This window comes from Fusarium keratoplasticum, chromosome 8 (genome assembly GCF_025433545.1).
Source record: "Fusarium keratoplasticum isolate Fu6.1 chromosome 8, whole genome shotgun sequence".
Lineage (NCBI taxonomy): Eukaryota > Fungi > Ascomycota > Sordariomycetes > Hypocreales > Nectriaceae > Fusarium > Fusarium keratoplasticum.
The window spans coordinates 1,717,513-1,743,504 of NC_070536.1; the positions used below are offsets into that span (position 1 = coordinate 1,717,513).

A 25,992-nucleotide genomic window follows, 5' to 3' on the forward strand; every position below is an offset into this window, starting at 1 on the left:
AGGCTGGGTCGTCGAGGCGGTGTTCCTGGCGTCACGAGTACGTACCTACAGCCACCGCTGCTGCATTTTTGGCGGCGGCTGGAAAAAATCAACCAATCAAAAAATCGGACCGGCCGAATAAGACAATCAGCCAATTTACACGGCGCGTGAGCTCAGTTCCCCCTCCAAAAACGCGTCCGAAACGGGGAAAGCGGCATCAGCGCCAGGGCCATTTTTCTACTGATTGCGCCTGCATTTTAGCAGCCCGTGGCGGGAGCAGCGAGCAGTGATTTTCTGGTGCCTGCCTTGTTTGCCCGCTGTTTTCGTTCCAGTTTTTTTACTGATTGCCTGCACGTATTTATTCCACCCCCCTCGCCCCCCCCGCATCGTGCCTTTTTCCCATTTCTCTCTCTTCTCCAGAACGCGTCTATCTGCAACCCACGCACGTCATCTTCAGTATCTCAACAACGCGCCTCTTTTTATCAAATCTTTACACACTCCCATCAACAACATGACTGGACGTAAGTATCCTTTTATTTCTTTCATCACCTCGTCGCCGTGTAGTGCATCGTCGTTGTCGCATTTGACCGACCGTGGCCATCGACGCGTCAAGGAGATGCATCCAACTTGAGCTTCACGATGGTTGCTAACGCTTTACTTCAGGCGGCAAGGGCGGCAAGGGCCTCGGCAAGGGTGGTGCCAAGCGTCACCGAAAGATTTTGCGAGACAACATCCAGGGTATCACCAAGCCCGCTATCCGACGTCTCGCTCGTCGTGGTGGTGTCAAGCGTATTTCTGCCAGTAAGTTGACCTTGATCTACCACATGGAGCATCATCAAGATACTAACAATCCCTTCAGTGATCTACGAAGAGACCCGTGGTGTCCTCAAGACCTTCCTCGAGGGTGTCATCCGTGACGCCGTCACCTACACCGAGCACGCCAAGCGCAAGACCGTCACCTCCCTCGACGTCGTCTACGCCCTCAAGCGACAGGGCCGCACCCTCTACGGTTTCGGTGGTTAAACAGCAACATCACCTACTGGGTGGTTCTGTTTTTGGGAGGCTATACAGCGATTCACAATGGCTGACACTGGGATGGATGTATTTGACTAAGGCGTTGGGGACCAGGCTATGATATTGCAAGGCGTCATGGTAGACGACCTTTTGAAATGAATACCACACACAAATCATTGATCACTTGATGGTTCTCTTGAGGCTTTAGTGTGCAAAGAACCGTTGCCTTGTCCCTTGCCTGGCCTTGACTGCTGTAATATCGATTCACTCATGTCATGTATTATTCAAATCCAAGGCACTGTCTATCTTCCCATCTAAAACGCAAGCATCCATGGTATCATAAGAACACGTAACCTCTCCCATAATCACAGGTACTTCCTGCCCGCCGCCGCCACTCTTGTCCTGAAGATGGGACTGCGCACCTCCATGTTGGCGCGGTAGAAGGGGCTCATTATGGCCTTGACCCAGTTCTCGTATACTTCGGTGAAGAACATCTTGATGGCCTCCTCGGTGGCCGGGCTGGTGGGATTTGCGCCAATGGCGGTTGACGACCGCGACGAGGAGCCGGATGTCGGGACGATGGGCTGGTGGAGGAGGAGAAATTTGACGTTGCCGGCGGTGACGAAGCATGAGATGTAGTTGTTGAAGAACTTGTCGATGCACTTGAGATACCTGTTGCGCGACGGGAAGAGTAAGCTTCTGTTTCTTGTAGATCGATCCATGTCCAATCCGTCTTGTACCCCTTGATCGCAAGACCATGGCTCGACGTATCCTCACAGCGGCACCACTCAACTCACATCTGTCCATGCGACCACTGCACCTCCTCGGCAATATCCAGGCTCGAGTGCAGGATGAACTGGTTCAGGTGTCGGACCTGGTCGCTGAAGCGCGACTGTCCGTCGCCGCCCTGCTTCGAGGTGCCAAACTCATGCTCAAACAGGGGGTTGTCCTGGGTGCCGACGATGGCGAAGTAGTAACTCATCGTGTCGCGGGCCGCATCGGCTGTGCTTCGAGATCCTCGTCCGGCTGCGCTGGGCGTCTAAGAAGTGTTATCGTCGTTTTTGTCGATAGAGTCGTCAATGTCGTCCATCCGCGCTGCAACTGCGACGTCCTCAATGTGGGGAGCTTCCCCCAGCGCCGGGTCTCACAATATTCCGCCCACCCTGCCTCCGCCAATGCAGCCAACCAAATGCCCCCGTACCAAGCGCCCGCGGCTCCGCCAGCCGCCCCCCGGGAAAAAGTTCACGTCGGTCCTCCGATAAACGTCCAACTCCTCCTCCGTCGTCCCTCCGCCGTCCGATCCAGCGATACCCCTCCTCCCCCGCGCCACGATGTTCGGCCCCTTCCGCATTACGAATCCCCTCTCGGGAGGTCTTCTGTGGAAGATCCCCTGGCGATTGTCCAAGTTCCAGAAGCGACGACACCGCCTGCGTCTCCGAGCCGTCGACAACGTCGTTGCGACTGTCGATGCTGCCCTCGCCAAGAAGGGACAGACCCTCGAGGCTCTCGAGCGATGGAAGGCCGAGATGCCCACAGAGGCTGAGATGCTGCCCAAGGACAAGTACACCATGTTTGACCGAAAGGCCAAGAGATACCGCAAGGGCATTCACAGTACGTCTTTCTGCAATTGATTGGAAACGAAGGCATTAACAATGCAACAGAGCTCCCCAAGTGGACGAGGGTTTCCCAGAGAATTAACCCCCCTGGTTATTAGAGTCGATCACGCAGAGGAGGAAGAGGGAAGCCCAATGGGCCAAGAATCGAGCCCGGAGCGGCGTATCCATCCCACAATGGGAATTGCAGGCGGATCTTTGTTGGGTCCCCATGTACAACACCAATGTTTCAACTACGAATTGCGAAAAGAATCTCACGACACAAAATTTGCCTGGTTATTATGGTGTACAAACGTCGACAGGTGTCTGGTGCCAGTGTAGGAATAGACCAAGGGCGCGCAGTGGGAGTGGGATGGAGGCATATTCGCCGAATCAAATACAAGGGAATCCAGTTCATCTTCCCAAACAACAACTGCTTTTTTTCTTTTCAGGGGTATCAAGTATCAAAAGCCTAACCCGGGGAGCGCCGCTGCTCCCGATCTACCTGCCGTATCGGCTATCATCATCGTAGTCACCTCCCCGATCGCTTTGTATCGCCCTGCCAACACCTCCTCTGCCCTCGTCAAAGTCCTCGCGATACTCGTCTCGTACCTGACCGCCGGATTTACCGCGACCATACTGACGGCCCTCCTCAAAGCCCGGGTCCAGATCGGTGCGGATGATGCGCTCGTCCAGCTTAGTGCCACCAATGTACTTGAGACAGTCGAGAGCGTCCTGGTGTGTGTAGTATTCGACAAAACAGAACCCGCAGGGCGTCTTGCTGAAACGGTCGAGGCCCATGACGAGCCGTTTGATCTCGCCGCACTTGGAAAAAAGCTCATAGACTTGCTCTTCGGTTGTGTAGAAAGACCTGGAACGTGATGGTGGTCAGTCGCCTGTAATGTGAAATATTAGGGGAACACGGACAAGTTTCCCACGTAAAGGGTGGTCGCGTTTGCCAAGGGGTCGACTGGGGGCTCTCCTGCGTTCTCCGCGTTCTCTCCATCGTCGCGATCGCGTCTCCGCTTGTTCTGGGTCATTGTCAGTGATGCTCATGGCGAATATGGAGGGCTGGATGCCATACGCGGCTCTGGTAGTAGGCGCTGGGCCTATCCAGGCGCTCTACGGTACTTCTGACGCCGGGGCGCATTGTCGCAAGTTTGAATGGATAAAATAGAAAGGTTTGTCGGTGTTGAAGTCGCACAAGATGTCGGGGATTGAAAGAGGTAAACGCGACAAGGTTGTTGAGTAATTGCTGGGGTTAGATGGATGGATGGTTGCTTGCTTGGTGTGATGATGCTTCGCAAGGCTACTCGAGATTCAGAGTGGGTCCTGCGGCTGGAACTGTGGCGGTCACCCGGGTTGAGGAAAAAACGAGATACTGAGATTCGCCTTTTCTCTCCTAAGGATAGTTAATAAAGTACAGTAAAAACATATCAAAGTTTTCTAAACTATCAGATTATCTTGTATCATCTTCTATAAATTTATTTATCCTATATGAGAGGAGTTAGCCAAGCCTCCTCACATTCTCGAGTCTCGTTTCCATATTTCCTGACGTGTGGCGGTGCTGGCGTCTCTTGACGCTCACTGGGGTGACGGGCGCCTAGTAACTTTTTTTACTACAGCCAGCCCCCAGATCTTCAGCCTCGCTTGTATTGTTACTCCAGCAATCAACAAACCGTCACAATCTTTTGCCATCCCAAAGCTCCTTCTTCCAACTTTTGAGCTTTCGGAAGCTACACACCAACTGAGGCTGGCGATTTCCGGTTCCTGTTTCTCGCCATGCCCAAGGTCAAGAGCTTCTCGGCAGCTTGGCTGTCGAGCAATACCCCCGGTCATCGCCTGTTTGAGCCATCAGAGGCGTCGCGCTCGCGCGCCTTGGAGGTTGGCTACTCGTCCAGAAAGAAGCCCATCCCCGGTCCGCGCAGGACTATCGCACGACGAGGCACCGAGATCTTTGTAGCTGTCGGGCGCGAGATCCGCTGGGGAGACCTCGCCTACTTGAAGGACGAGTGGGCGGCGAATCGCCATGTGAAGGGGAGGTCAGGATCGGCAATTCGCATCAAGCGCGAGGAATCTACTCCTCCTTTCGACGACGATGGGAACCTGGAATCTACCGCTGGATTGAGGGTAAGTCGGATGCTATCATCCCAAGTTCAAGGAGAAGCGCTGACCGCTGTGCAGGTCATCAAGACGCCAGTTGCCGACGACATTCGACAGCTCATCATTTCCCCCAACTCGAATTTCCTAGCCATCTTGACGACACACACCGTACATATCTGCGTTCTCCCGGATCCCTCCCATCTGACCAGCGAGGACGTTGGCCCTCTCAAGCCCAAGATCTTCACACTGGGGCCTACCACCCATGTCACCTCCAGACCTGCCATTGTGTCTGCCCTGTGGCACCCGCTTGGAGTCAGCGGCTCTTGTATCGTCACGGTTACGGCGGACGCCATTGTGCGAGTGTGGGAATTGTCCACGTCTGATCGTTGGTCATTCGATTCCCCTACAACGTCCATCGACCTGAAGAAGCTGGTTGACGGTACCACTCTCGACCAGGACTTTTCGGCGTCTACTTCGGCCACCAACAAGGCGTTTTCACCCGACTCTTTCGACATGGAGGTGGCTGCTGCTAGCTTCTCTAATAAGGGAGCTGGTGGATGGAACCCCATGACCCTGTGGGTAGCCATGCGAGAGGGAGATGTCTATGCTCTATGCCCGTTGCTGCCTCAGCGTTGGGCGCCCCCTCCCACCTTGATTCCTTCGCTTTCGGTGTCAATTGTCACCACAGTCGCCAGTATCGAGGATGACCCTGAGATTGGAGAGCAGGAGAAGCTCCTTGCCCAACAGCAGCTGGAATGGATGGGAGAACTGGATTCTCAAGAACCGCAAATTGTCGAGGGGCCAATCGGAGAACCTATCACGGAGATTTATACACGACCATCCCGACCCGGTGTCATCCCGCGCCTGCAGGGACCGTTCGAGCTCCAGTCCGACCCTGATACAGGCGATGAGCTGGACACCTCGATTACGGATATGCTTATTATCGGAAAGAAGACTGAGACAGAGGAACTCATGATGGGTGAGGAGGACGACCTGGACATGGATAACGGGGATCAGGAGGGCCTGTCTCTTGCCGTGGTGTGTCTCCTGTCCACCAGCGGTCAAATTCGCGTTTACCTTGATATGGAGGGCGTACAGGCTCAGTGGTTGCCGCCAAAGAACAAGTCTAAGCTTGGACGACTTCTCGCCGAATCCGACCCTCCTTCGCTTCTCTCCTTCCAGGCCATTGATACTATGACCCCGGTTGAGGTCAATGAAGAGTCCTGGCCGGTCTTTAGCACCGACGTCACGTCTCGTTACAACTTCTTTGTTACGCACCACGCGGCCATCACCTTTATTTCTCTCACGTCGTGGATTTTCCGCCTCGAGGGTGAGCTCAATGGCGACTCTGAGGCTGGTACGGACTTCAGAATTGGGCTCCTCGTCAACTCACAGTCGGCTAGAGAGCGCATATACTCGCAGCCGACCGCTGACGTAGCTGTGCCCTTGGCTGCATGCAGTGTGCTCCGGGACCCTGATGTCGGCTATTTCCTCCTGTCAGCCACGCCTTACGACCCGATCGCTCTGACGTTCGACACGCCTGAGGTTGATCTTGCCCCCATCCGACAGGAGAGTCCTGACAACGAGCGTGAAGCCAGCATGGCCCCACTGGACTTTTATGAGCCTCGTCCTGTCTTCAACCCGTCGCATGCATTTGACGAGGGCTCCGCTTTGCCCACTTTGCTGGAGAGGCTCCGCACGTCTCGGCACAAGACGGTAGTTAACCAGGAAGTGAGGCTGAGCCCGCTTACACTCCAGATCTTTACCGATGCACACAAGGTCTTGGCAGACGAGACCCATCGTCTCGGGATGGCAGCTGCTGAGGTATTCCGGCGTTGCGAGCTTCTCCAGGCTGAGCTGAAGCAGCAAGTGATGAAGGCCAACGAGGTCAAGGGCAAGATTGACACGATCAATGGAGCGCACCGGGACGGTGAGGCAGACAACGACATGTATGACCGGAGAGTTTCGGCGGCCAAGGACCGGCAGGGGCAGCTTGCTGAGCGACTGGAGAACCTACGAAAGGTTGTCGGAAAGGCAACGACGCGGGACCTGAGCGCCAAGGAACGCGCGTTCGTGGAGGAGGTCAGGAGCATGGAGGCGAGCGTGACGGCGCCAGAGTATGCAGAGCTGGCATCAGGCAAGGCGCAGGGGGCAACAGCTCAGGCGAAACAGTTATGGAAACGTCTGGAAGACATCAAACACCTGCAGGCAGATCTTGCAGCAGAGGTGGAGGCGCTGAACAAGGTGGCTGCGGATGGAGACGGACCCACGACACCCTCGGCCGAGTTGCGGATTCCACAGGATGTTCGTCGGGCGAAGATGCAACAGGTCCAAGGCATGCTGTCAAGGGAGAGTGCCTTGGTCGAGGCGGTGGCTGCTCGACTCCAACGGCTCCAAACCAATGTTTGAAGCTAATGTGTACAATACCTACCTACCTATCTATCTATCTACGACTGACCGATTCTGCTCGCGGGGTATAATAAGAGACATCAGGCCCATTTTGATTCAGCTTCTGGATCCTCTTTCACTCCTTCATTCCTTGGTCGACAAACATTCCCTTGGACAGCCACCTTTCCTTGTCAAAAAAAAAATGAAGCCGGACTCAGTCTTATCTCACGTCATGGTCATGCTTGACAGCAGCATCATGAAGGAAGCATGAAACAAGATTTCCCGATGATCGACACACACACAGCGAGTTTCCACTGCATGGATGATGCCCGGCAGTTTGCATTACAACCTGATGCTATCACGGTACAACAAAAAGAAGAAAGTATTGACGGGAAAGAAAAAAGAAAAAAAACCGGTCGGAAGCAGGCAGGGCCGGCAACAGGAAAAAACAAGTTTGTTCAGCCAACCCTTGTTGCTAATCTCTCAGTCCCTAGCCAACCTTTCAATTTCGACCTGACAAACCATAGGGCTGTCCACGTCTGCAAGCAAGGCCAATCATTTTTCTTGAGGCGACGACAACAAGCCTGTTCCCCAGACACTTGGTTACCCCCATTCAAACTATTCAAAGTGGCAAAAACTATTGCTCAGCCTTGTTTCACTGCTTTCAAGACGTCTCAATCCTGGCCGAATCATGGACAAAGGCTGAAGATGAGGGCGATGAAGCCAGCCATTACCATGGTGACACCCAGCGCCAAGGGAGGGAGGCCACATTGCCGAAGACGATGAGACACAAACAGGGCGAATGAGGCTCCCAATAATGCGGCTGATTGCTTATCACTAGCTGCTGCTGCTGCTTCCGGGATGTGACAACGGATGCAGGATTGCTACGCTGTTGCATGGCTCTCAGGGGTCGTCGCTGCATTTGTCGGCCGGGTTGCCATGAGCTATTTCTGGGGTTGAACCCTTCAAAGCCTTAGAAACTGGGCGAAGATTACGAGACAAGCAACAGGGCCAAGGATGCATTCTTGGTGTTTATTGCTTGGCCTCATTCGAGCCTGATTGTCGTGCGTGGCTTCATGGGGGCGGGACATGCACAAGTAAGACCGGCTCTGTTTGCGACACTGTCACGGAAGTTGGTATCCGTACGCCGTGCACAGCAGAACTAGAGCTGAGAGAAAAGGTGAAGAGTTAGTTATGGCTTTGGAGAGGGCGCTTGCAGGAAGAGGTGTGGGAGTGAGCCTCTCACATATCACACACGCCACGCCCCCAAGTTGAGTTGCCTTGACACCCGGAGGTATGCAGAGTCCGCCTTACTTTTTTGGCCTTTTCGGACGTACCTATGAGAGTTCAGAAGTTCAAACAAACGACAAGCGAAGCGGCTGATGGTGGTGATATTTAATATATGAGGCCTTGCGCACTTTCGATCAAGGCAATCTGCTATGCACCGCCTTCCATGATCATTTGATCGTTTCCATACAGCACTTTTCATATTACTTCCCTCATGACCTTGCTGCCTCGAACTACCGCAGCTATGCCTCTCCCGTCCGTCAACCCTGACTATCAGAGTCTTGTGCTTGGTAAGTGGGCCTCGCTTGACATTCTACCGAGTCCGAATAGCCTCAACTAACCTGCGATTGTCGCATTCTCTTAGCCAACTGCCGTTCCTTTCACGGTAGCCCCGATGCCGACTATGAGCTTGCTTCTCGGCTCGACACCAGCAACCAATGGCACCTCTTTGTCCTCAAGACCGAGAAGGGGAAGCGCACCAAGATCCTCTCCGGCACTGCGACCCATCCCTCGCGAGCCATGGAGATCCTCCACGAAAACTCTGCCCGTCTGGTAGACCAGCACGTCAGCTGCCACGGCTACGACCTTGTTCCCACCACCACCACCAAGCCCCGGGCTGGACTCAGAGGCGGTGAGGTGAGACCAGAGGTCATTGCACTTTGCGGCTCCTCCGACACTGAGGACTCTGGCTCTGGCTCCGACTCTGATCTGTCAGAGGATGAGCAGCCACCCCCTCGCATGGCACATCGCCGAAGCCACCGGGCTGAAGCGGTCAAGACTCGTCGCTCCCGCCTTGACGCCAGTGTCGCGAGCGACGTCCGCACTGGCCCCCATCCCGCCTGGGGACCTATGCCTCTGCCTCTGCCTCAGCGACCTGCCGTGGTCCAGAACCCTCCCCCTGGGTGGAGCAATCCCGTCCCCGCGCCGATTCACCTCCCCGCCCCCGCTCCCGTCCCCGCTCCGGCCCCGGCCGCCCGGCCTCCTCCTCCACCCGTCGCCGTGATGCCCCCGCCTCCCAGGACCATGCCCATCCCTCTTCCGGGACAGAAGACGCACGCTGCTCTCCTCGTCCTCCATTTGATCGGCACCGGCAAGAAGAACATGGTCGCGCAGGTGGTGCCCACCGCCCAGTTCCTTCAGCAGACGGCAACGGGCGAAGCCACGCTGCGTCCCATGAGCTTCATCAGCGCCTCGAGCCCTACCCCCTACCCTACCCCGATGCGAGGCAACACCAACTACCGAGCCACAGTCCGCCGTGTGACGCTGGGCGACGAGACATACGACATGACGTCGTTCGGCAACGACCTTGGAGCTCTGTTCCGCAACGGTGGTGCCAGCTCTACCATGCCCAAGTTTGAGATCGACATCAACGTGGCCGGCAACTTCTTCCCCGCCATGCCACCGCCGCCGCCTCGTCCCGCGTCAGTGGCCTCTTCGGCATCTAGCGGCGACATCGTGGACTAAGGTTGTATGATGTAAATGTCACGGGCACATTGGGTGAGTGCCATGGATTGATTGTATGCCCCGAGTAGGGGGTCAAGGGTCACCCTTTTTTGTAAGAGGAGGATCTACGTTTTAACAGATATTAACTGCATGGGATATTTCACGGTCAAAGTGAGAGAGGTAGCGTACGGCGAAAAGGGATTCGAGATTGGGGTTTTTGGGACATGGTCAACAAGAAGTTTGAGATACCTATCTTTTAGACAGACCGTGTCAACTAGGCTAAACAATGGCATTATTCTTATGTTTCTGAGTACACTTGACTACTACTGCATGTGCCCTCTTATGCACACCGTCTTTAACCCTCATGCACTGTCCTTCGAATTGAGTTTGCACTTTCTGCATCCCTCGCACACCGAAAGTGTCGTTACCCCTGACGCACAGCACACTGTTTTTTTTGGTGTAACTTCACCGCCTTCACCTTGATTGCAACCCTTTGGAAAGTTGCATTCAACAATTTTGTTTTTCAACAGAGTTTGGAATTGGTTGCTCGTGTTGAACTCGATCCCTCTCAAACCATCAGACTTGTCTCGCCTCACTTGAATGATGATCGAGTTATACTCGTCGCCACTAACTTGAACACGCAATTGATAGTCATGTCACGAGACTCAAGTTTTTGGGGGTTCGGCAGGCTTAAAGGCGAACCAGGCCGCACTACATAATGAGGCGGTCGCCTTACCTTGGTGCATGGGTGGCTACTGACAAGGGTGTATGTTGGGTGTGGTGGACAGGGGGGCTTTGGTTGCAGTGAACAGCGTCTTCCACAACGCCAGGCTTGGAAGTGGTGAGAAAAATGAATAATATAAAACCTTTCTTTTTTAGATGGATACGACTAATTATCTGCTACGTGCCGTGTATCACAAGACTTGAACGTGGAGTCGTGGTCCAACACGAGGCACTACAACTCGCTGCAGAAGAGTTCCAATGTAGAAAGCCTGCCGACATATCGCATATCGACAAGGAGCTAGAGGGATGGGTACTTGCAGGCCAATGTATGTATGCCCATCCACCTTTGACTCATGCTCTCACCGACTCGATGAGATACTAGAAAAAGATGCAAGAGGAAGATTGCATGGGCGGGATGCGGTGTGACGGTTACTTTGTTCAGTCCTCCCAAGACATATTCACCTAATCAGTCAAGTCTTTTTCAAACTTGTCGAGTCATCGTCATGTCGTTTGCTCGCCTCACGGTGGGCGGCCGAGGACTGCATCTAGAGAACAGGCTAGCCTCCGAGAGTGTGCGTGTATCAACAACAAAGTGTGTCATGTTCAGCATTCCCGACACGCATCCCCCCCCCCCCCCCCCCCCCCAAGAAGAGGGGAAAGGAGGCCTCGCATAAGAGAGCAAAAAGAAACCTATCACAGAGGCCCACCATCCTGTCCAACCGACCCGTAGCCTCGGAGCCCAGCATGACGGGACGGGACGGGCGGAAGAGAGTGCGAGGCGAGGAGTGGTCCGTGGGAAGAGAGAGACATCAGGCGAGGAGACAGAGAGAGACAGGGGCGTCAAGGTAAGCCCGTTGGCCGTGGTGTAGCAGGACGGGGCGGACGAATTTGGAGGCGGCATGGCCTCGCTTTTTTTGATATTCCCTCGTGGGCAACTAGATCTCGGGATGCCCCGTCCATGATACATCAGTTGTCACATCCACCATCTAGATGCTTTCCTCGACAGGGCGGACGAGAGCTGTATACAACGCTGGTTGATTCGTCTGACGGAAGGCTGTGTCCGGGAACATCGGCCTATCCAACGGCAACAATTCATGACGTGAGACCGGTGACCGACAGGGCGCACGATTTGAACAGACTCGGGGTGACATATCCTTGTCGAGCAAAAGAGCAAGGTCATGGCCGCGATGCACAGAGCCCTGTCCTTTGGAGTCACTGTCAACTCGGGCAACCATCGAGGAAAGCCTCACTCTCCCTTCCTCTTCTCCTCGAGGGCAGCAAAGGCACTGCCGATCTGTCGCCAACTATCACGCAGCAGCACTACACACACCTTCAAGTCAGCATTATATCGTCCCACACACACACACACACAAACTCACCGAGGGGCACGACCGCCCAGGGAAAGTTGAATCCCACGTAGTAGATCCAAAAGTACAGCGTCTCGGGCCGGCTGTATGCCACGCCGTGCATGCGCGACTCGTTGAAGTTGGTCAGGTAGTATAGTGCCACTCCGTACGCGTGCGCAGTGCACACAATCAACTGCGCTACGTGACGGCTACGGGAGCCGTGGATGATACCGACGACGGTGAAGAGGCAGAGGGGACCCCAGGCGAGCTGGAGGCAAGAAAAACAGAAACAAAGTTGAGGCTGTGGTCCATCAGGGGTGTTGGATTGGATAGTTCAACTTACCGCCGTGATGGTCTCGACGCTGATGGTAAAGACGTCGTGGGTCAAGTACCGCGAGTCTGAGAGGGCGTATTCCTTCCATAGCTGGGCGAAGAGTGTTGACATGCCGGTGAGCTCATGGCGGTATACGAGATAGTAACCTGCAAACTCATTTTAGCATACGACGACATCCCCGAGGAACCTCTACGTCTCACCTTCAAACGCAACATGCAAGAAGCCACCTGCAAAGCCCAAGCCACACGGGTTAGTCCCAATTACGAAGAAGCCAATGTGGTAGTTAGTTGTCCAACTCACACAGCGCAAACCAGGCGGCTGCGAATCGGTCAATGGCGCGCAGCGGGTGTCTGCTCCGCGTCGTCAGCCACAGGGCGGACCCGACGACGGCTCCGGTCACGGCGCCAAACTTGAGCATCAGCTCCGTCACGTCCTTGTCGTTGGCGACGTAGCCTGGGATCACGGCGCCGGGGGGGAAGTATGGATGGGCCGGACCCGTGGCCGAGACGGGGATGTCAGCCATTGCTCGAGGACAAGGAATTGAAAATCGAAAAGAGGTAATTGATAAAATTTATCGTTTGAGAGAAACCTCTTCAAGTCGAGATTTGTTAGTTTGGTTGTGTTGAAGTCAGGGGTTGTTGAGCAGGGTCGTCAGCCCGGATGTCTGAATTACCTCGAAAGTAGACGGATGAGTCACGTGACCGTATATCGGAACACGACAGTACTTCTTCTCAGGGTGCCAACGAGTATCAAGACTATACTGTACTGATGTATGATTGCAAACCTAGGGCTTAGGTATCCAAGACTGACAACTTGAAACGTCATGATTGTACGTGGGCCGAGAAACGTGTAAGTGAGTGATCTCTAACCTTGGGACGTCTTCTTCCCTTCTACATCTATTATGACTTGACTTTATACCACCCAAAATGGGGATCAAAGTATCTCAATCTATATCTCAGTAATTTCAACAGTAAAGGCTCTATACCCAAAGCCAGAGGTCTCAATAGGCTCAAATCAATAAGGTTTATCCACGCAATCATCGATAGCTTCAATGACACGCTGGAGCCAGCTCTGTTCATAATGAACAGCTTGCATCTTGACCAACTGAAGAGGTTAAAATCTAACCTCTTCACATAGCAGCTCTCCCCTCAAACGTCAACCTTCCGATCGCAATTCTCGACCACTCAAAGAGTTCAAAATCGCTTCCGTTATCCTCGTGAGAGGAGGTTCAACCACAACCAACAACAACCACAACCAACCAGTCAACCAATCAACAACCGGTCAACTGATAAACAACACGTCAAGGAGATCACGATGGCTGCTTTCCGCAGAGACCTTCAACCAGACGATCAAAGCAGCGCGGCCAATGCCTATCGGCATACCCTCCAGTACAACCAAGATGACCTTAGCGAGGAGGTCCGCAAGCTTCGCAAGGACGCAAAAAGCACCTATAACAGGCTGCGAGTGCTTCTACATCTATATATGCTAACCTTCAGCTGCATAGGTTGCTAATAATATACATCTCCCTTCATGATAAACCTCGCTGTCCTTAACAGCTGCGCCGACTCAATCTTGTCGTCACGGATAACAGTGCCAATGTCGACCTTCCCAGTGGGATGTCCAATCGTCACCGTCTCCTTAGACTTGCCCCCAATCAAACCAGAGGCAATAGTCCCCTTGATCTGAGACGCCGCTCCGAGGCAGAGCGCCAGCGTCAATGGCACAGCCTTGTGTGCTTGGCCCATCGACAAGGCGAGACATCTAATGTCTACCTCGGGTGAGCCGCTGGTAGGGAACAGGAGAACGATCTTGGGGACGCTTTCGATGTTTGGGTCGAGACCCATGAGGGAGGTTCCAGCTCGGCGTATCTGTTCTAACCGTATCTTGAGGTCTGCATCTGCCTCGACAATCGCCGGTGTCAGTGCCATGTGGTTCGCCAGCCCCAAGCTCTCGGTGCTAATAAAGACGCCTGGGTTGCCGACGTCGACCAGAGACGCTTCAACCTTGCTCCCGTCCGGTAGTTCCAGAACATCAACGGGATTCCCAGTTGGCAGGGCCTTGCCAGTCTTTGCGCCTGCAGGGTCCAGAAAGCTCATGATGACCTTGGAGCCCTTCCCCGGCACTCCATCCATGACATAGTCGCCCTCGTGAGTGTAACGCAACGGCTCACCGGCAACTTGGAACCTCGAAGTCATGACCTTGTTGGTATTGGTATTCAGAAACCGTACCGTCACCCACTGCGAGCCATCCTTCTCCTGCTTAACCGCCTCTCCCGGCACCAACCCAGCATCCCAAGCCGCGGGCCCAACGAGAGACGACATGTTACCGCAGTTGCCAGCCATATCCAGGACGCCATCCTTGATACCAACCTGCACAAAAGTAAAATCCACATGCACATCCGGACGCGAGGGCGGTCCGAGAATGACAATCTTGCTCGTCGACGACAGTCCGGAGCCCATGCCATCAAGCTGGCGGCCGTACGAGTCTGGTGAGCCCATAGCGGGAGGGAGCACGTCGGACCATTGCGTCTCGGGCGGGAGGTCTCTCCTATGGATGACAAGGCCGTTGGATGTACCGCCGCGGGCGAACCAGGCGGGGAAGCTACGCGCGAGGCGTGGGGTCGTGGTTATGATGGAGCGGCGGGCATCATGAGACGTGGTTTTGGTGGTTGAGCCGAGGTAGCGTGACGCGCGCTTTACAGATGGCACGAGTAGCCGAGGCGGCATTTTGAATAGAAGTCTAAGAGTCAAGAGAAAGGATTTGTGGTGATGTTGTTTAGTTCAAGTTGATGGATCATGCCCCGGCGAGTTGACGTTTCGTTTGACTCTCCGGTCCACCGGCGCTGAGTTTGGTACGTACCTCTTCTAGCAAATGAATCGTGGAAGTGAATGTAAAAAGGAAGACACAACCACACTATCTGGAAAGGTAATGAATTCATGGCTAATAATCTTTTTGCCCTTCTAGTTAGGTATTCTAAAGAACCATCTTGGAATCAGTAGATAGAGTTGGTAAAGTGGTTGCATGTGTCAGTGGCCTCTGAGGCTGCTCTCGGCAGACTGCAAAGTAAACAGAGAGCTTTGGAGAAACGGGGGTTTAAACAAAGCATGGGCTGATCAAAAACACAGTAAATAACTAGCAGTTTGGTTTGGCCGAAGTGAGTATCGTAGAGCACTTCAATTGAGAAAAACCAAGCAACGTCGCTGGTGCAGCTTCGGGCTCCCAATCATATAGGGTAATTGCCAACCTGGAGTTAGAACACCACGTAGGTCAAGAAATAAATCTAACTCTTCTTTAAACTTGGAAGTAAATTTACGTAAATATATTCAAATGATATTATAATTTAATCAAGACATTAGATCATTTTTATTTACTCTTTTTATTTTACCTTATTGCTACCCTTAGAGAAGCATAAGCTATGGTAGATGAATTTCTGTCAGTCCTTCGAGATACTGCGCTACTATTTGACAAACGAGCCATGTACCCAACGATATCCATGTATAAGCCACTTACCTACCTTGAGCCCCAAGGCAAAAACCGGCTTCATCGATCATGGGAAGCTGAGGGCCATCGCTGTGTAATTCGTTAATGCCCACTAGGCTCCTTTGAATGCCATGTCATCTCAATGAATTCTGGCAGTCAAATCCGCTCCAACCTTTTTCCACATTGGATCTATCCACGTGGTAATACAGGGTGATGATTCCATAAGCTTGAGATGGAACCTAGCATGTTCAGTAAAACTAAATCATTGACGTTATTAATATCACCAATATCTGTCCAGATTGCCTGTGTGGTTTGCCAAAACCCCAATCATAGTCATCAGCTAACAAAAATAATACCGAGAGACATGTCCAGCGCCTCAATGCATCCATTTCTCAACGCTGCACAGTGCTCATCAAAACCGCTCGGAAAAGACAAGGAAATAGACACCTCGATAGCAAACCCAACCCAAGGAAATGAAAAAAGCAAGTCAAATGACAAGTCCCAGGTCATCCTCAAGAGCCCGTTTCCAGAAAACTGGACCAAAAAAACAGTCATGGCCATCATCACCATCATTGGCATCACCACCACCACCAAAGCATCCAACATAAATCACTCCTCCTCAACCCAGAACCGCCTCATGATCCTATCCGCCCAATCCTCATCCATCCCCCAGTTGTCAACCGCGTCCTCGATGCCCCTCTCCATCCTCCCCACGTACTCGTCCCGCGGCACGTCCTCCTCGACGCGCTGCCCGTCGACGTAGACAAGCGCCCGCAGCGTCTCGTCGCTGTCCTTGGAGTGCGCCCACTTGACGTTGACCTGGAACTTTTGGTACGCCCAGGGGACGCCCTCGTGCTGGTCCAGCCGCTCCTCGTCCTGCGGGGGGAGGAGGTACAGGAGTCCGTACACGCCGTGCTCCTCATCGTAGACCGCCTTGCCCTTGCCCTTGCCGGTGTCATCCTCGTTATCGTCGAGAGGGAGTTGCACAATGTTGGCGTATCCGCGGGCGTTGATGATCCATTTCCACCCTTCAAGGTACGCCAGTCCGACGGGTGTAGAGTACGGGCATCGCTGGCGCATCTGCTCCGTCGATAGGTTGGAGCCGTAGGCAAAGTACAGCACCTCGTGGAGGTTGTCCTGCATGAGTGTCATGGTGCTGTCCTGCGACGGCTGGCTGTCACCCTGCGAGCTCATGGCTGCAAGTAGACTGGTGGACGGGTATATGTATGTATCAACTAACACGGCGTCAGTAAGGCCTAAGGTTGCAGTGGTGCTCGGTCTGACTCTACAGTGCGTTGTCTCTCGGTGTTGGTGTGGGTGGTATAAGGAAGGCTCTGGTAAGCAGCGTGAACTTGGTCTTGCTTTTTATCCGAGCAATGAACGAGTGAATGAACCATCCCTTGAATTCCGTCACTGGCGGCCTGACGCTGGCTTGGGCCTTGTCTTGATAGCCCCAGCCTCAGCGCGTGGTTGGCGAGTGGATTGTCGATAGGCAGACAAGGCAGCAAAGGCGGCTGGGTTCAACTCCGCCTCAAACCCACCACTAGCAAACACCCAAACAACAAACCAAAGTCCTACCAACAAAGTCACGCCGGCACAAAAATGTACTTTTGTATCATGCCCTGTCTCTTATTACTCACTCGCTTGCAAGAGCCTAGTCTTGTCTCTCTCGTGTTACTCATCCTCAAGCAAGCAACCTGATCTTCGTCCCATGGCTTCATTCCAAGTCGCATTAGTTACCAAACTCCTGTATCCCCGGCCTCCATGCCTGATATCTAAGTAAATGCTGCCGTCCCTCCCAGTCTGTCCATCCATGCATGCAATCCTCTAAACAAAGCGAGCGTGGTATCGCAACATCATATCATCAGCCATCCATCGTCTCCTTATTACATACACTCTGGTTCCCTCCTGTATCTCCTCCCACCACATCGTCCTCCAGGTAGATTACCACTCATCTTTTAACCCAGCAGGGCAGGCCTTCCTGCTTCTCAGGTCAACTTGGTCTGCGCCAGATGATAGTCGATTCCTCCCAGTGACCGCTATTACACCGGCTCGGGGACAAGGACAAGGCTCTTCTCCGTCTCCCATTCCTCAACATTCTTCGTCCTCCTATACTTCGCGCACTGCCACTCATGTTCTGTCAACAGTATTCACATCAGACACTTCGTAATTCGTCCAAAAATTTCCGGTCCTGCCCAAGCGGGCCGGCCCCGGTGTCTTGGTTGCATAATTAGGTGATGGGGACCAAGAACGGGCTCAGTATCAGCTGATCCGCGCTCGGCCGCAGGTTGTGGTCGATCTCAAACGTCTGTCCGAGGAACTCCTTAGCCTCCTCGCTAGCGTGTTCGGGGATCGTAGGCGCCGCCTTGCCACCTCCGATCTTGAAGATGGCCTGGAGCTGACTGCAGTCGGGGAAAGGGTGACTGCCAGTCATCATCTCCACCACGAGGCAGCCCAGTGACCAAATGTCTGCCTTGCGGGTGTATGATGTCTGCTTGACAACTTCAGGGGCCATCCAGAAAACGGACCCCTGAAGTGACGGCCGATGCTTGTTATTATTCGCCCCACTCAGAATGTTGGATGCCTCCAGCTTCTTCGAGATGCCAAAATCCGAAATCTTGATGGTTCCCTTATTGTCCACGAGGATATTGGCTCCCTTGATGTCGCGGTGGATGATATCTCGGTTGTGCAAGTACGAGAGACCCGTCAGGATCTGTCGAACAAAGCTTCGTACCAGCGGCTCCGGCAGAGCTCCATATGAGTTGAGCATGGTCTGCACCGAACCACCAGGAACGTACTCGAGGAAAATGTTGAGGTAGTCCGCAGACGAGCTGCAGCCCAGATACTGCACGATATTGGGATGTCGAAGATCGCGGAGCAGACTAATCTCTCGCTTGAGCGCTTCAATCATGCTCTTCTTGCGGTTGTCGCCCTGGCTGTTGGCGCCAGGGGCAGGAGTCTCGACCTGCTTGACGGCAAGAAGCTCACCAGTCACAGCATGCAGAGCCAGGTACACGCTGCCAAACGATCCTTGGCCGATAAGCGCGCCCTTCATCCACTTGTCATCGCCCCATGACTCGCCCGCCAAGAAGCTCTGCAGCTCCTCGTCGACATCATCGCCATCATTTGTCAGAGCTTGTTGTAGCTCCTGGAAAGAGCCAGATCCCGTCGAGTTATCTCCGTCGTAGTAGCTTGTCGTTGTCGTGTTGCCTTCTGGGTCGGTCACGCTCAGAGCGGCCGAGTCAGAGCTGCTCTCGGTGAATGACACATACGACTTGCGGTTTGGCTCTATCGGCGATTCCTCCTGAAGCGTGTCGAGCATAGACGAGGTCACCGAGTCGCGGTTATACGCATTCTGAGGGGGTCGGATGTGCGAATCGCGGGGTTTGATCTTGGCCAGTTGTGAGTTGGCGTTGAGCCACGAGTCAGCAATGGTTGGGATGGGGGGTGCATCCTGAATACTAGAGGCAAAGCTGAGGTTGCTAGCCACACTGAGCCGACTATTGACCTTGCTCAACCGAGTCGACCGTCTCATAGAAAGCCGGGCCGTGCGGTCAATGTCCTCTCTGGTATGATCAGGGAAATAGGACGTCAGGTCAGATGCAATCAGCTCGCTAGGAGGACGAAGTCCGCCGAATTGGCGGAGTGCCCCAGGCATGCGCCGTTCTGGCCGTTGTTCGGCAACTGAAAGAGGTCGCTCTAGATCCTTGGCTGCATTGTGCAGGTTTCGCTCGCGGTCTTGGTAAGAAATAGGTGAGAGCGGGGACTGAAGCTGGTCGTTCCACTTCTCTCCAAGCATCTTCTGAACCTTGAGTTGACTTCGCTTGTCGACTGTCTCGAGAGCGCGGGCGTGCTTCTGCTGCTCCTCCTCCATGGCGATGGCCGCAGCCCGCTGCAACTCTGCCTCGCCTGGCTCACCCGCCGGGACCCTTCGCAGGATCAGTCGATTCCGCTCCGGGCGTCGCTGGTCCTTGATGATGCGCCATAGTTCCGTGTCGCCAAGTCGTCGAGTCTGGCTCGGATCAGGGTCAATGCCAGCCAGGACCCAGAAGCAGTAGTTCCTTTCGTGGTCCTCGCGCAGAGCAAACTTCCGGAGCGTCACTCGCATCACCTCCTCGCAAGTATTGCAGTCGGCTATCTTGACCACCTTGGTGACGCCGCCAGTTGAGATGACGCGGATAACTTCTTGATTCTGTGGTAAGGCAGCCATCAGCGAACCGTCCATACTGGAATTATTCCTGGTATGGGTCGTTACCAGACGGTTTGCCGGATCACCCGGGGTTGAAGCCGTTATCCTCTGCCCCTGCATGTTCACCGGGCTGGTAGCATAAGGCTTCCCTCGCACCCGCATAGTCCGAATCTCGGTGCCAGGGAGGGGAGAGTTGGGTCGGGAGCTGCTCTTGCCACTGTCCAGGCCACCATAGGGGTCAATCTGTCTTGAGAATCTCTTGTTGGTGGCTGACGTGGGCACCATTCGGGAGGTGTTTGGTGGCCGGGGCGAGCCACCAGGAGCGGTAATGTGAATATCGAGGCCACCGAAGGAGTCCTAAGCAAGACATGGTCAGTCCACAAGTCCCGCACAAACAACAGTTGCTGCTGTAGCCTACCCGATTCCGCTTCTTTTCGTTGGCATATGCTCTAGTCCTCAGCTTCTTAATGCTGAGAAAGAGCCGGACGCGGTCGCCGACTTTCTCGACGCCCATTTCCTTGAGGACTTCCTTGTCCATTTCTAGGAGGTTCTCGCCATTGATGTGGTTCTTTCGAAAGATCTTCTCATACTCGCCGCACTTGACACTTCGGAGATACTCGCACACCTTGTCTTCGTCCCAGTTCTTGACGGATTCGGAGGGATCGTGTTCGGAGAATTCGGACTCGGTTGGGCTGCCGTAAGCACCTGCCGTGGGCATCGTCGGAGCTCTTCGTGGAGGCGGAACCATTGCCGGCTGAGGGGGAGCAGGAGCGAGAGGGGCGGCACCGAGCCCGGCCGGAAATGATGACTTTGACGCCAGCATAGCCATTCTGAGAGGGCGGCCGATCGTGAGATCGACTGCCAAAGAGCAGGGTGAGGATTCGAAGCGAGTGTCGGTCTCGGGGGAGACGTGTAAGTCGCCGTCGGCCGTCGAACGGTGGTGCCCAAGACACCAAATCTAGCTGGGATACCCAGACCCAGGAGAGTCGTCGGTCGCTCACGAGGTGGTGATTCGAGCGTGTACGGACGGTGGAGAGGAGGGCAGAGCAAGGTTGCTCTGTATTATTAGTAACAACAAGGGCAAACAAGTGAGGGTCGAAAACAAAGGCTGCGATCAACGCGAAGCGCCTCACAGGAAGTGAAGAAAGGGTATATAGCGAGCAAAGTCGTGTGGGAGAGGGAAAAGTGACGATGGACAGACAATGGAAGAGAGAGTATTAGAGGGATGGGATGGTTTGGCAGGCCGGGAACAGGGGGATCGGGGAGGCACAGGGGACAGGCGGTGGTCGCGACAGAGGTACCGCCCCGGCGACAGATACCTCTCTGGAAAGCGCTCTAGACCTGGGGCGACACCGAAAATGGCGGCGGATTATAGTTCGGAGTCTGCTGGCACAAGTACCAGCCCGGTGCAGGTACCTGACGGTGAGGTGGCGCCGGGGCCTTCGTTAGGCTGGTTCAGGTTGGCGGGCTTGGCCAGCGCTGCGACGTCGATTGGGCAGCGGCCGAGGAGAAGGCCCCCCTGTAAATATTCACGCTGGACCTGAGGAAGCTCGCAAATCCATAGACGCCCAGGAAAGGCAAAGACGGCGACCAGAAGAGTTTACAAGGTGGCAGTGGGAGTCGGAGACAATTTCCGCTGCTTCAGGCCTCGCTGGATGGAGCATGACAGGTCGCCAATGAATGCTTATAGCACCTACTGTGTTATCCCCTTCTGCATGATAGCATGAACAGCATAAGAGTGCATTTCAAGGTTGGCAACCAAAAACAGACAAGATTACACATGGGGGGAAATACGAGAGGATCCCCCATACTCAAAACAGCAGCAAGGCGACAAACTGCGCCGTCAAGGACGTATATCGTGCGAAATATGGACCCTCGCAATCCATCTTTGCTGCTGTTGATCTCGCAGTGCCAAATCGCGGCGTTCCAGTGTTCCAGAGAGTTCCACAAGCCAGTGCTGATCGTGACGAAGAGACAAGGGCAGAGCCGCCGCTAAGATTCACAAGTCTCACGTCTAGCTGTTGATCTCTGGCCGTGGAGACGTCGCTTCGCGCTCTTGTTCGTCTTGTTTGCTGATGCCAATGTCATGCACGAGAGATGAGCTGAGGCTGAGCTGGCGTTCGGGGTTTCAAAAACCGTGTCTGTTGGACCCCGGGCCATAAGCATCAGCATGTTGCCTTCCAGAACTGGCTGTTGCTGTTACCCGTCCTGTCTAGAGATTCCCGGGCCGTCATCGAGAGTTTTCGTTTGAAACCTACCGAGGCATAGGGCGAGACGGGCAATCACCGGTTTGCGAAGCACTTGCATGCTCTGAAGCAAGCTCTGGAGGTGCTGTGAACCCCGTGATGGATGCCACGAAAGCAACCCATCATGGTCAGACGGCGGTCCAGGATCCCGGCCAGCAGTTGCGTTGCAGTTGCAATCCCGGTTTCCAGCTCCCCCCTGTCGGCCCAAGAGCTCGGCGGCTCAGAGGCAGCCACGGGGAATGGCAGCTCTGCAGAGGTACGGCAGCGGCGCGCTGATTCGTGGAGCGTCGGAGCATGAAACGGTGAGACCCTGGACCCTGGGATCGGGCGGCTGCAAGTGATAGGCCACGCGCCGGCCCAGGATGAAACCGACCGTGTTTCGACCAGGGCTACTCGGATGACGCCGTCGGGGTTAAAGAGCGCGTCCAAGAGGAGAGAAACCCGGGGCAACTCCCACAAGATGGATGAATGGACGGTCAAGACGTTACTGATGACGGCACATGATGAGGATCATGATGACGAGGCAGTTGTGAGGCAGTTGTCGGACTCACTCAGCGTGCTCGCTGGCGGGGGACGACGGGAGCTGTGGTGGCCTAGGCGTTTCAGAGAGACAATCCACCCCAAAAGCAGGACCAGTTGGCATCCATTGCACTGGAGACATGCTGTACTGTATGAGGCCTGTTTTCTTCTTCTGTATCGGCGTGCGTGCATGGAGCTCCATCCATTCATCCATCCAGGCTGAGGTGCTCATGCATGAGGGGGAGTGGGGAGACAGCACGTTGTTGTCAGTTGGAATCCACCGCTTCCGTGCCTTTGGAGATTTCACCCTTGTCGGTCGGTGAGTGAGTGTGTGCGTGTGTGTGTTTTTGTTTGCATTGAAAGAAATCAAGGAAATGGGCTTGCACATATTGGACGCACAAAGGCCGGATGCTAAAAAGAGAAGCAGGAATGGATGAATGAAACACAACAGACTGGTACGTGCGACAGCGGGAGAGAGTCTCGTCTCTCTCTCATGCACTGGATCCCGTTCATCGTCATCCGTCCATGGCTTTGTTGAGATGTGGTGCTACCAACCAGAAGCGCCTCTTCGCGTTTCATGTTGATTTTTCCCTTTCCCTTTTTCGTCCCTCGCGCAACATCGCGCCGTGTAGACAGCCCTCACTAAGGCACGCTTACATGGCAGGACCAAGGCTTCCGCAATGACAATGACGGCGTGAAACAATCCATCGGGAGAGTTCCACTCGCTGACCGCCATCCATCGAATCGACCTTCGACAGAAGCGGCCTCGCCTTTGCAAGGCTTGGTTTGTTTCAATAACCTCCCGAGATCGAGACTATCCGGCCCGAGAGACCTGCAGAGCCTCACACCAGTCTAGTCAAGGTCTGGATTATCTAGGTAGGCTTTCAGTCTAATCGCGCGCGGCTAGATGGCTTCAATGGACAAAGAGAGCATTCCATTATTTTAGCAGCCGACCCCCCCCTTCAACATGTTTCATTCCTCCGGGAGGAACGGAGCTTCAGGGCGCCAGGAGACGGCTGTTCCTGATAGACGTGCCCATGGAACAGGGTCCCTCCCGCCCTGACGCTCCGCATCTCGGAATCCTAACTGCTGATCCTTCCATTCTCCTCCGTATCCTGGATCCTCTTGCAAGCATTGAGCATGAGCATCATTTGCCTTGTGCACCTTGCATCTTAGTAATGCGACTAGAAACGAGGCCCCAAGCTTTGACGACGAGCGGAAGCCTCCATCTCTGGAGGAGCACCACGGTTAGCCACGTGGTTGCAGTCCAAACCCTGGTCATGGCTCACTTAGCCCTTTTGTTTTTGCCCCAAATGTTGATTCTCAAGTTGAGTCTTGAAACTTGCGATCCAGAGCACCGACAGATTTGTCAAAAAGTTGAAGCTATTCCCAAGATTCCGCTATACTTTGATCCACATTCATGGCAGCTGGGTATTCAACATTGTGGAGCATCTGAGATGGAGAGATTCGGCCATGACCACGGTTCCCACATGAGAACCTTCAAGCCTTCAGGTTCTACCAATCAACTATTTGCAAGCATTTCCCGGTTATCTCTCGTTTTCTTCCACTATCTTTCATCCCATCACACTCGCTTCCTCATTTCTTTAATCTCTGTGCTCACCTGTTGATCAGAGTCGCTTACAACTTCATGTCTCTGATTTGATCAAGTGATCACACTGTCCTCGCGCTTTTCCCGTGTGGAACCCCGCATGCGCCAATGGCTTGTACCTTGCTAACTGGGCCCTGCGGAGGCTCAACACAAGTACGTTAGTGTGTACTTTGCCAGCAGCTTCCCAACCCACAACTCTGAGAAAATCATTGCTCCCCCACGATTGCGACATCACCACCGTCTTCTCCAAGCTCCAATCCGAGCACGTCTCAGCATCGCGGGCGCCCCCCTTGACAAACTCGGACAGCATCGCGTGAGGAAATAGGGCCAAGATCTCGCCAATTATCCTCCTCCCGCGCCAACTCTATTCCCCCTTCTCGTCCGCCTGTTCTGCAACCCACAGACATCAGGCTGTGGTCATCTGTACCACTTGTGCGAATAGTCATCGACTCTCGGTGTCCAGGAGTGTCCACAGGCCCCCGACCGTTGTCGTCTCTCTTGTCGACTTCCTCTTGATCCAGCAGTCTCACCCGACCCGACTACACCGACTCACCATCAGGCATCATGACCAGCCAACGCAAGCCCATCGTCAGCTTCCTTGGCCCAGTCGCCTCCTACTCTCATCAGGTAAGGCCATCCCACGGTCGCCCCCTCCATGGCAGGTTGCATGGCACTAACCTGTGCCGACCTGGTTCTGCAGGCTGTTCGCCAGGCCTTTTCCGAGTCCACCTGGGAACTCCAGCCAGCAGTCACCATTGACGGTAGGTAATTGGTGATATGCCGCTTCGGACTCCCCGTCGCTGATTCTCCCCGGCGTAGACGTCTTTGATCAGGTCCAGGGTGGCAAGGTCCAGGCCGGCGTTGTGCCCTTTGAGAACTCTACCAATGGATCCGTAGTCTTCACTCTGGATAATCTGGCCGATAGGGCCAACCGCTACCCGGACATCACCGTCGACGGCGAGACATATGTCGACGTTCACCACTGCCTCGTGGGGCACAAAAATCCTGCTCCGGCTCTTGAGGACACTGCCGAGGGATCAGGCACTTGCACGCCCACGGCCACGGATCCATCACCCTCGAAGCCGCGGTCCAGGCCTCTGAGCAACCTGAGGCACATTCAGCGGCTGTACTCACACCCACAGGCCTTTGGTCAGTGTACGGCCTTCATCTCCACCTACCTCAAGGGTGTTGAAATTTTCGAGGTTAGCTCGACCAGCAAGGCGGCCGAGATTGTGAGCAAGGACACGACGGGGACCTGGGCGGCCATCTCGAGCCAGCTGGCTGCTGAACTTCACGGGCTCGACTTTTTGGGCAAGTCAATTGAGGATCGCGAGGACAACACTACTCGATTCTTGGTCCTTGGCACCAACGCCGCTGGGCCCAGGGACGTGGAATCGACCAAGCACGCCATCGCTCAGAAGGGAAGCAAGTCACTCGTCTCCTTCACAGTGCCTCACACGTCGCCAGGGGCTCTGGCGGATGTACTGAGCTGCTTCCGCGCCTTCAACCTCAACCTGACCAGCATCAACAGCCGGCCCAGCCTAGTGCAGCCGTTCCAGTACATCTTCTTTATCGAGTTCGAGGGTCACAAGCACGACGATCCGGATGGGCGGGTCAATGGTGCGCTGGAAAAGATTAGTCGCGTGGCCGAGAGCTGGAGGTGGCTTGGGAGCTGGGAGAGATACAGATAACTTCAGGTTGACCAACAAACCAAAGGAACAACAGACCATTCTCCCACGG

The 25,992-nt window shown here is 54.3% G+C and overlaps 11 protein-coding genes across 11 annotated transcripts; 5 read left to right on the forward strand and 6 right to left on the reverse strand.

Moving 5' to 3' along the window:
* Nucleotides 1-334: 334 nt before the first annotated feature.
* Nucleotides 335-1,002, forward strand: NCS57_01035500 (uncharacterized protein; the record flags this gene model as incomplete). Its single annotated transcript, XM_053060101.1, has 3 exons — nt 335-500; nt 643-780; nt 839-1,002. The coding sequence occupies exons 1-3, from the start codon at nt 491-493 to the stop codon at nt 1,000-1,002; spliced, it is 312 nt and encodes a 103-aa protein (XP_052910495.1). The 5' UTR covers nt 335-490.
* Nucleotides 1,003-1,358: 356 nt separating this feature from the next.
* On the reverse strand, nt 1,359-1,975 carry NCS57_01035600 (uncharacterized protein; the record flags this gene model as incomplete). Its single annotated transcript, XM_053060102.1, has 2 exons — nt 1,359-1,665; nt 1,791-1,975. The coding sequence occupies 2 exons, from the start codon at nt 1,973-1,975 to the stop codon at nt 1,359-1,361; spliced, it is 492 nt and encodes a 163-aa protein (XP_052910496.1).
* A 283-nt stretch (nt 1,976-2,258) lies between these two features.
* On the forward strand, nt 2,259-2,707 carry NCS57_01035700 (54S ribosomal protein L31, mitochondrial; the record flags this gene model as incomplete). The annotated part of the gene is made up of 2 exons (XM_053060103.1): nt 2,259-2,604; nt 2,655-2,707. Exons 1-2 carry the CDS (start codon nt 2,325-2,327, stop codon nt 2,705-2,707), a joined length of 333 nt encoding a protein of 110 aa, XP_052910497.1. The 5' UTR covers nt 2,259-2,324.
* Nucleotides 2,708-3,086: 379 nt separating this feature from the next.
* On the reverse strand, nt 3,087-3,834 carry NCS57_01035800 (Nuclear cap-binding protein subunit 2; the record flags this gene model as incomplete). Its single annotated transcript, XM_053060104.1, has 3 exons — nt 3,670-3,834; nt 3,513-3,616; nt 3,087-3,456 (listed from the first exon to the last, which is right to left on the reverse strand). The coding sequence occupies exons 1-3, from the start codon at nt 3,733-3,735 to the stop codon at nt 3,087-3,089; spliced, it is 540 nt and encodes a 179-aa protein (XP_052910498.1). The 5' UTR covers nt 3,736-3,834.
* A 533-nt stretch (nt 3,835-4,367) lies between these two features.
* NCS57_01035900 (uncharacterized protein) lies at nt 4,368-7,097 on the forward strand (the record flags this gene model as incomplete). Its single annotated transcript, XM_053060105.1, has 2 exons — nt 4,368-4,715; nt 4,770-7,097. 2 exons carry the CDS (start codon nt 4,368-4,370, stop codon nt 7,095-7,097), a joined length of 2,676 nt encoding a protein of 891 aa, XP_052910499.1.
* Nucleotides 7,098-8,577: 1,480 nt separating this feature from the next.
* On the forward strand, nt 8,578-9,827 carry NCS57_01036000 (uncharacterized protein; the record flags this gene model as incomplete). Its single annotated transcript, XM_053060106.1, has 2 exons — nt 8,578-8,653; nt 8,728-9,827. 2 exons carry the CDS (start codon nt 8,578-8,580, stop codon nt 9,825-9,827), a joined length of 1,176 nt encoding a protein of 391 aa, XP_052910500.1.
* A 1,948-nt stretch (nt 9,828-11,775) lies between these two features.
* NCS57_01036100 (EXPERA domain-containing protein) lies at nt 11,776-12,732 on the reverse strand (the record flags this gene model as incomplete). The annotated part of the gene is made up of 5 exons (XM_053060107.1): nt 11,776-11,849; nt 11,909-12,143; nt 12,219-12,355; nt 12,410-12,436; nt 12,510-12,732. 5 exons carry the CDS (start codon nt 12,730-12,732, stop codon nt 11,776-11,778), a joined length of 696 nt encoding a protein of 231 aa, XP_052910501.1.
* A 985-nt stretch (nt 12,733-13,717) lies between these two features.
* NCS57_01036200 (uncharacterized protein) lies at nt 13,718-14,935 on the reverse strand (the record flags this gene model as incomplete). Its single annotated transcript, XM_053060108.1, has 1 exon — nt 13,718-14,935. One exon carries the CDS (start codon nt 14,933-14,935, stop codon nt 13,718-13,720), a length of 1,218 nt encoding a protein of 405 aa, XP_052910502.1.
* A 1,363-nt stretch (nt 14,936-16,298) lies between these two features.
* NCS57_01036300 (Gamma-glutamylcyclotransferase) lies at nt 16,299-16,883 on the reverse strand (the record flags this gene model as incomplete). The annotated part of the gene is made up of 1 exon (XM_053060109.1): nt 16,299-16,883. The coding sequence occupies one exon, from the start codon at nt 16,881-16,883 to the stop codon at nt 16,299-16,301; it is 585 nt and encodes a 194-aa protein (XP_052910503.1).
* Nucleotides 16,884-17,919: 1,036 nt separating this feature from the next.
* Nucleotides 17,920-20,707, reverse strand: NCS57_01036400 (uncharacterized protein; the record flags this gene model as incomplete). The annotated part of the gene is made up of 2 exons (XM_053060110.1): nt 17,920-20,235; nt 20,297-20,707. 2 exons carry the CDS (start codon nt 20,705-20,707, stop codon nt 17,920-17,922), a joined length of 2,727 nt encoding a protein of 908 aa, XP_052910504.1.
* Nucleotides 20,708-24,816: 4,109 nt separating this feature from the next.
* NCS57_01036500 (Prephenate dehydratase) lies at nt 24,817-25,943 on the forward strand (the record flags this gene model as incomplete). Its single annotated transcript, XM_053060111.1, has 3 exons — nt 24,817-24,879; nt 24,953-25,013; nt 25,072-25,943. 3 exons carry the CDS (start codon nt 24,817-24,819, stop codon nt 25,941-25,943), a joined length of 996 nt encoding a protein of 331 aa, XP_052910505.1.
* Between the last annotated feature and the right edge of the window lie 49 nt (nt 25,944-25,992).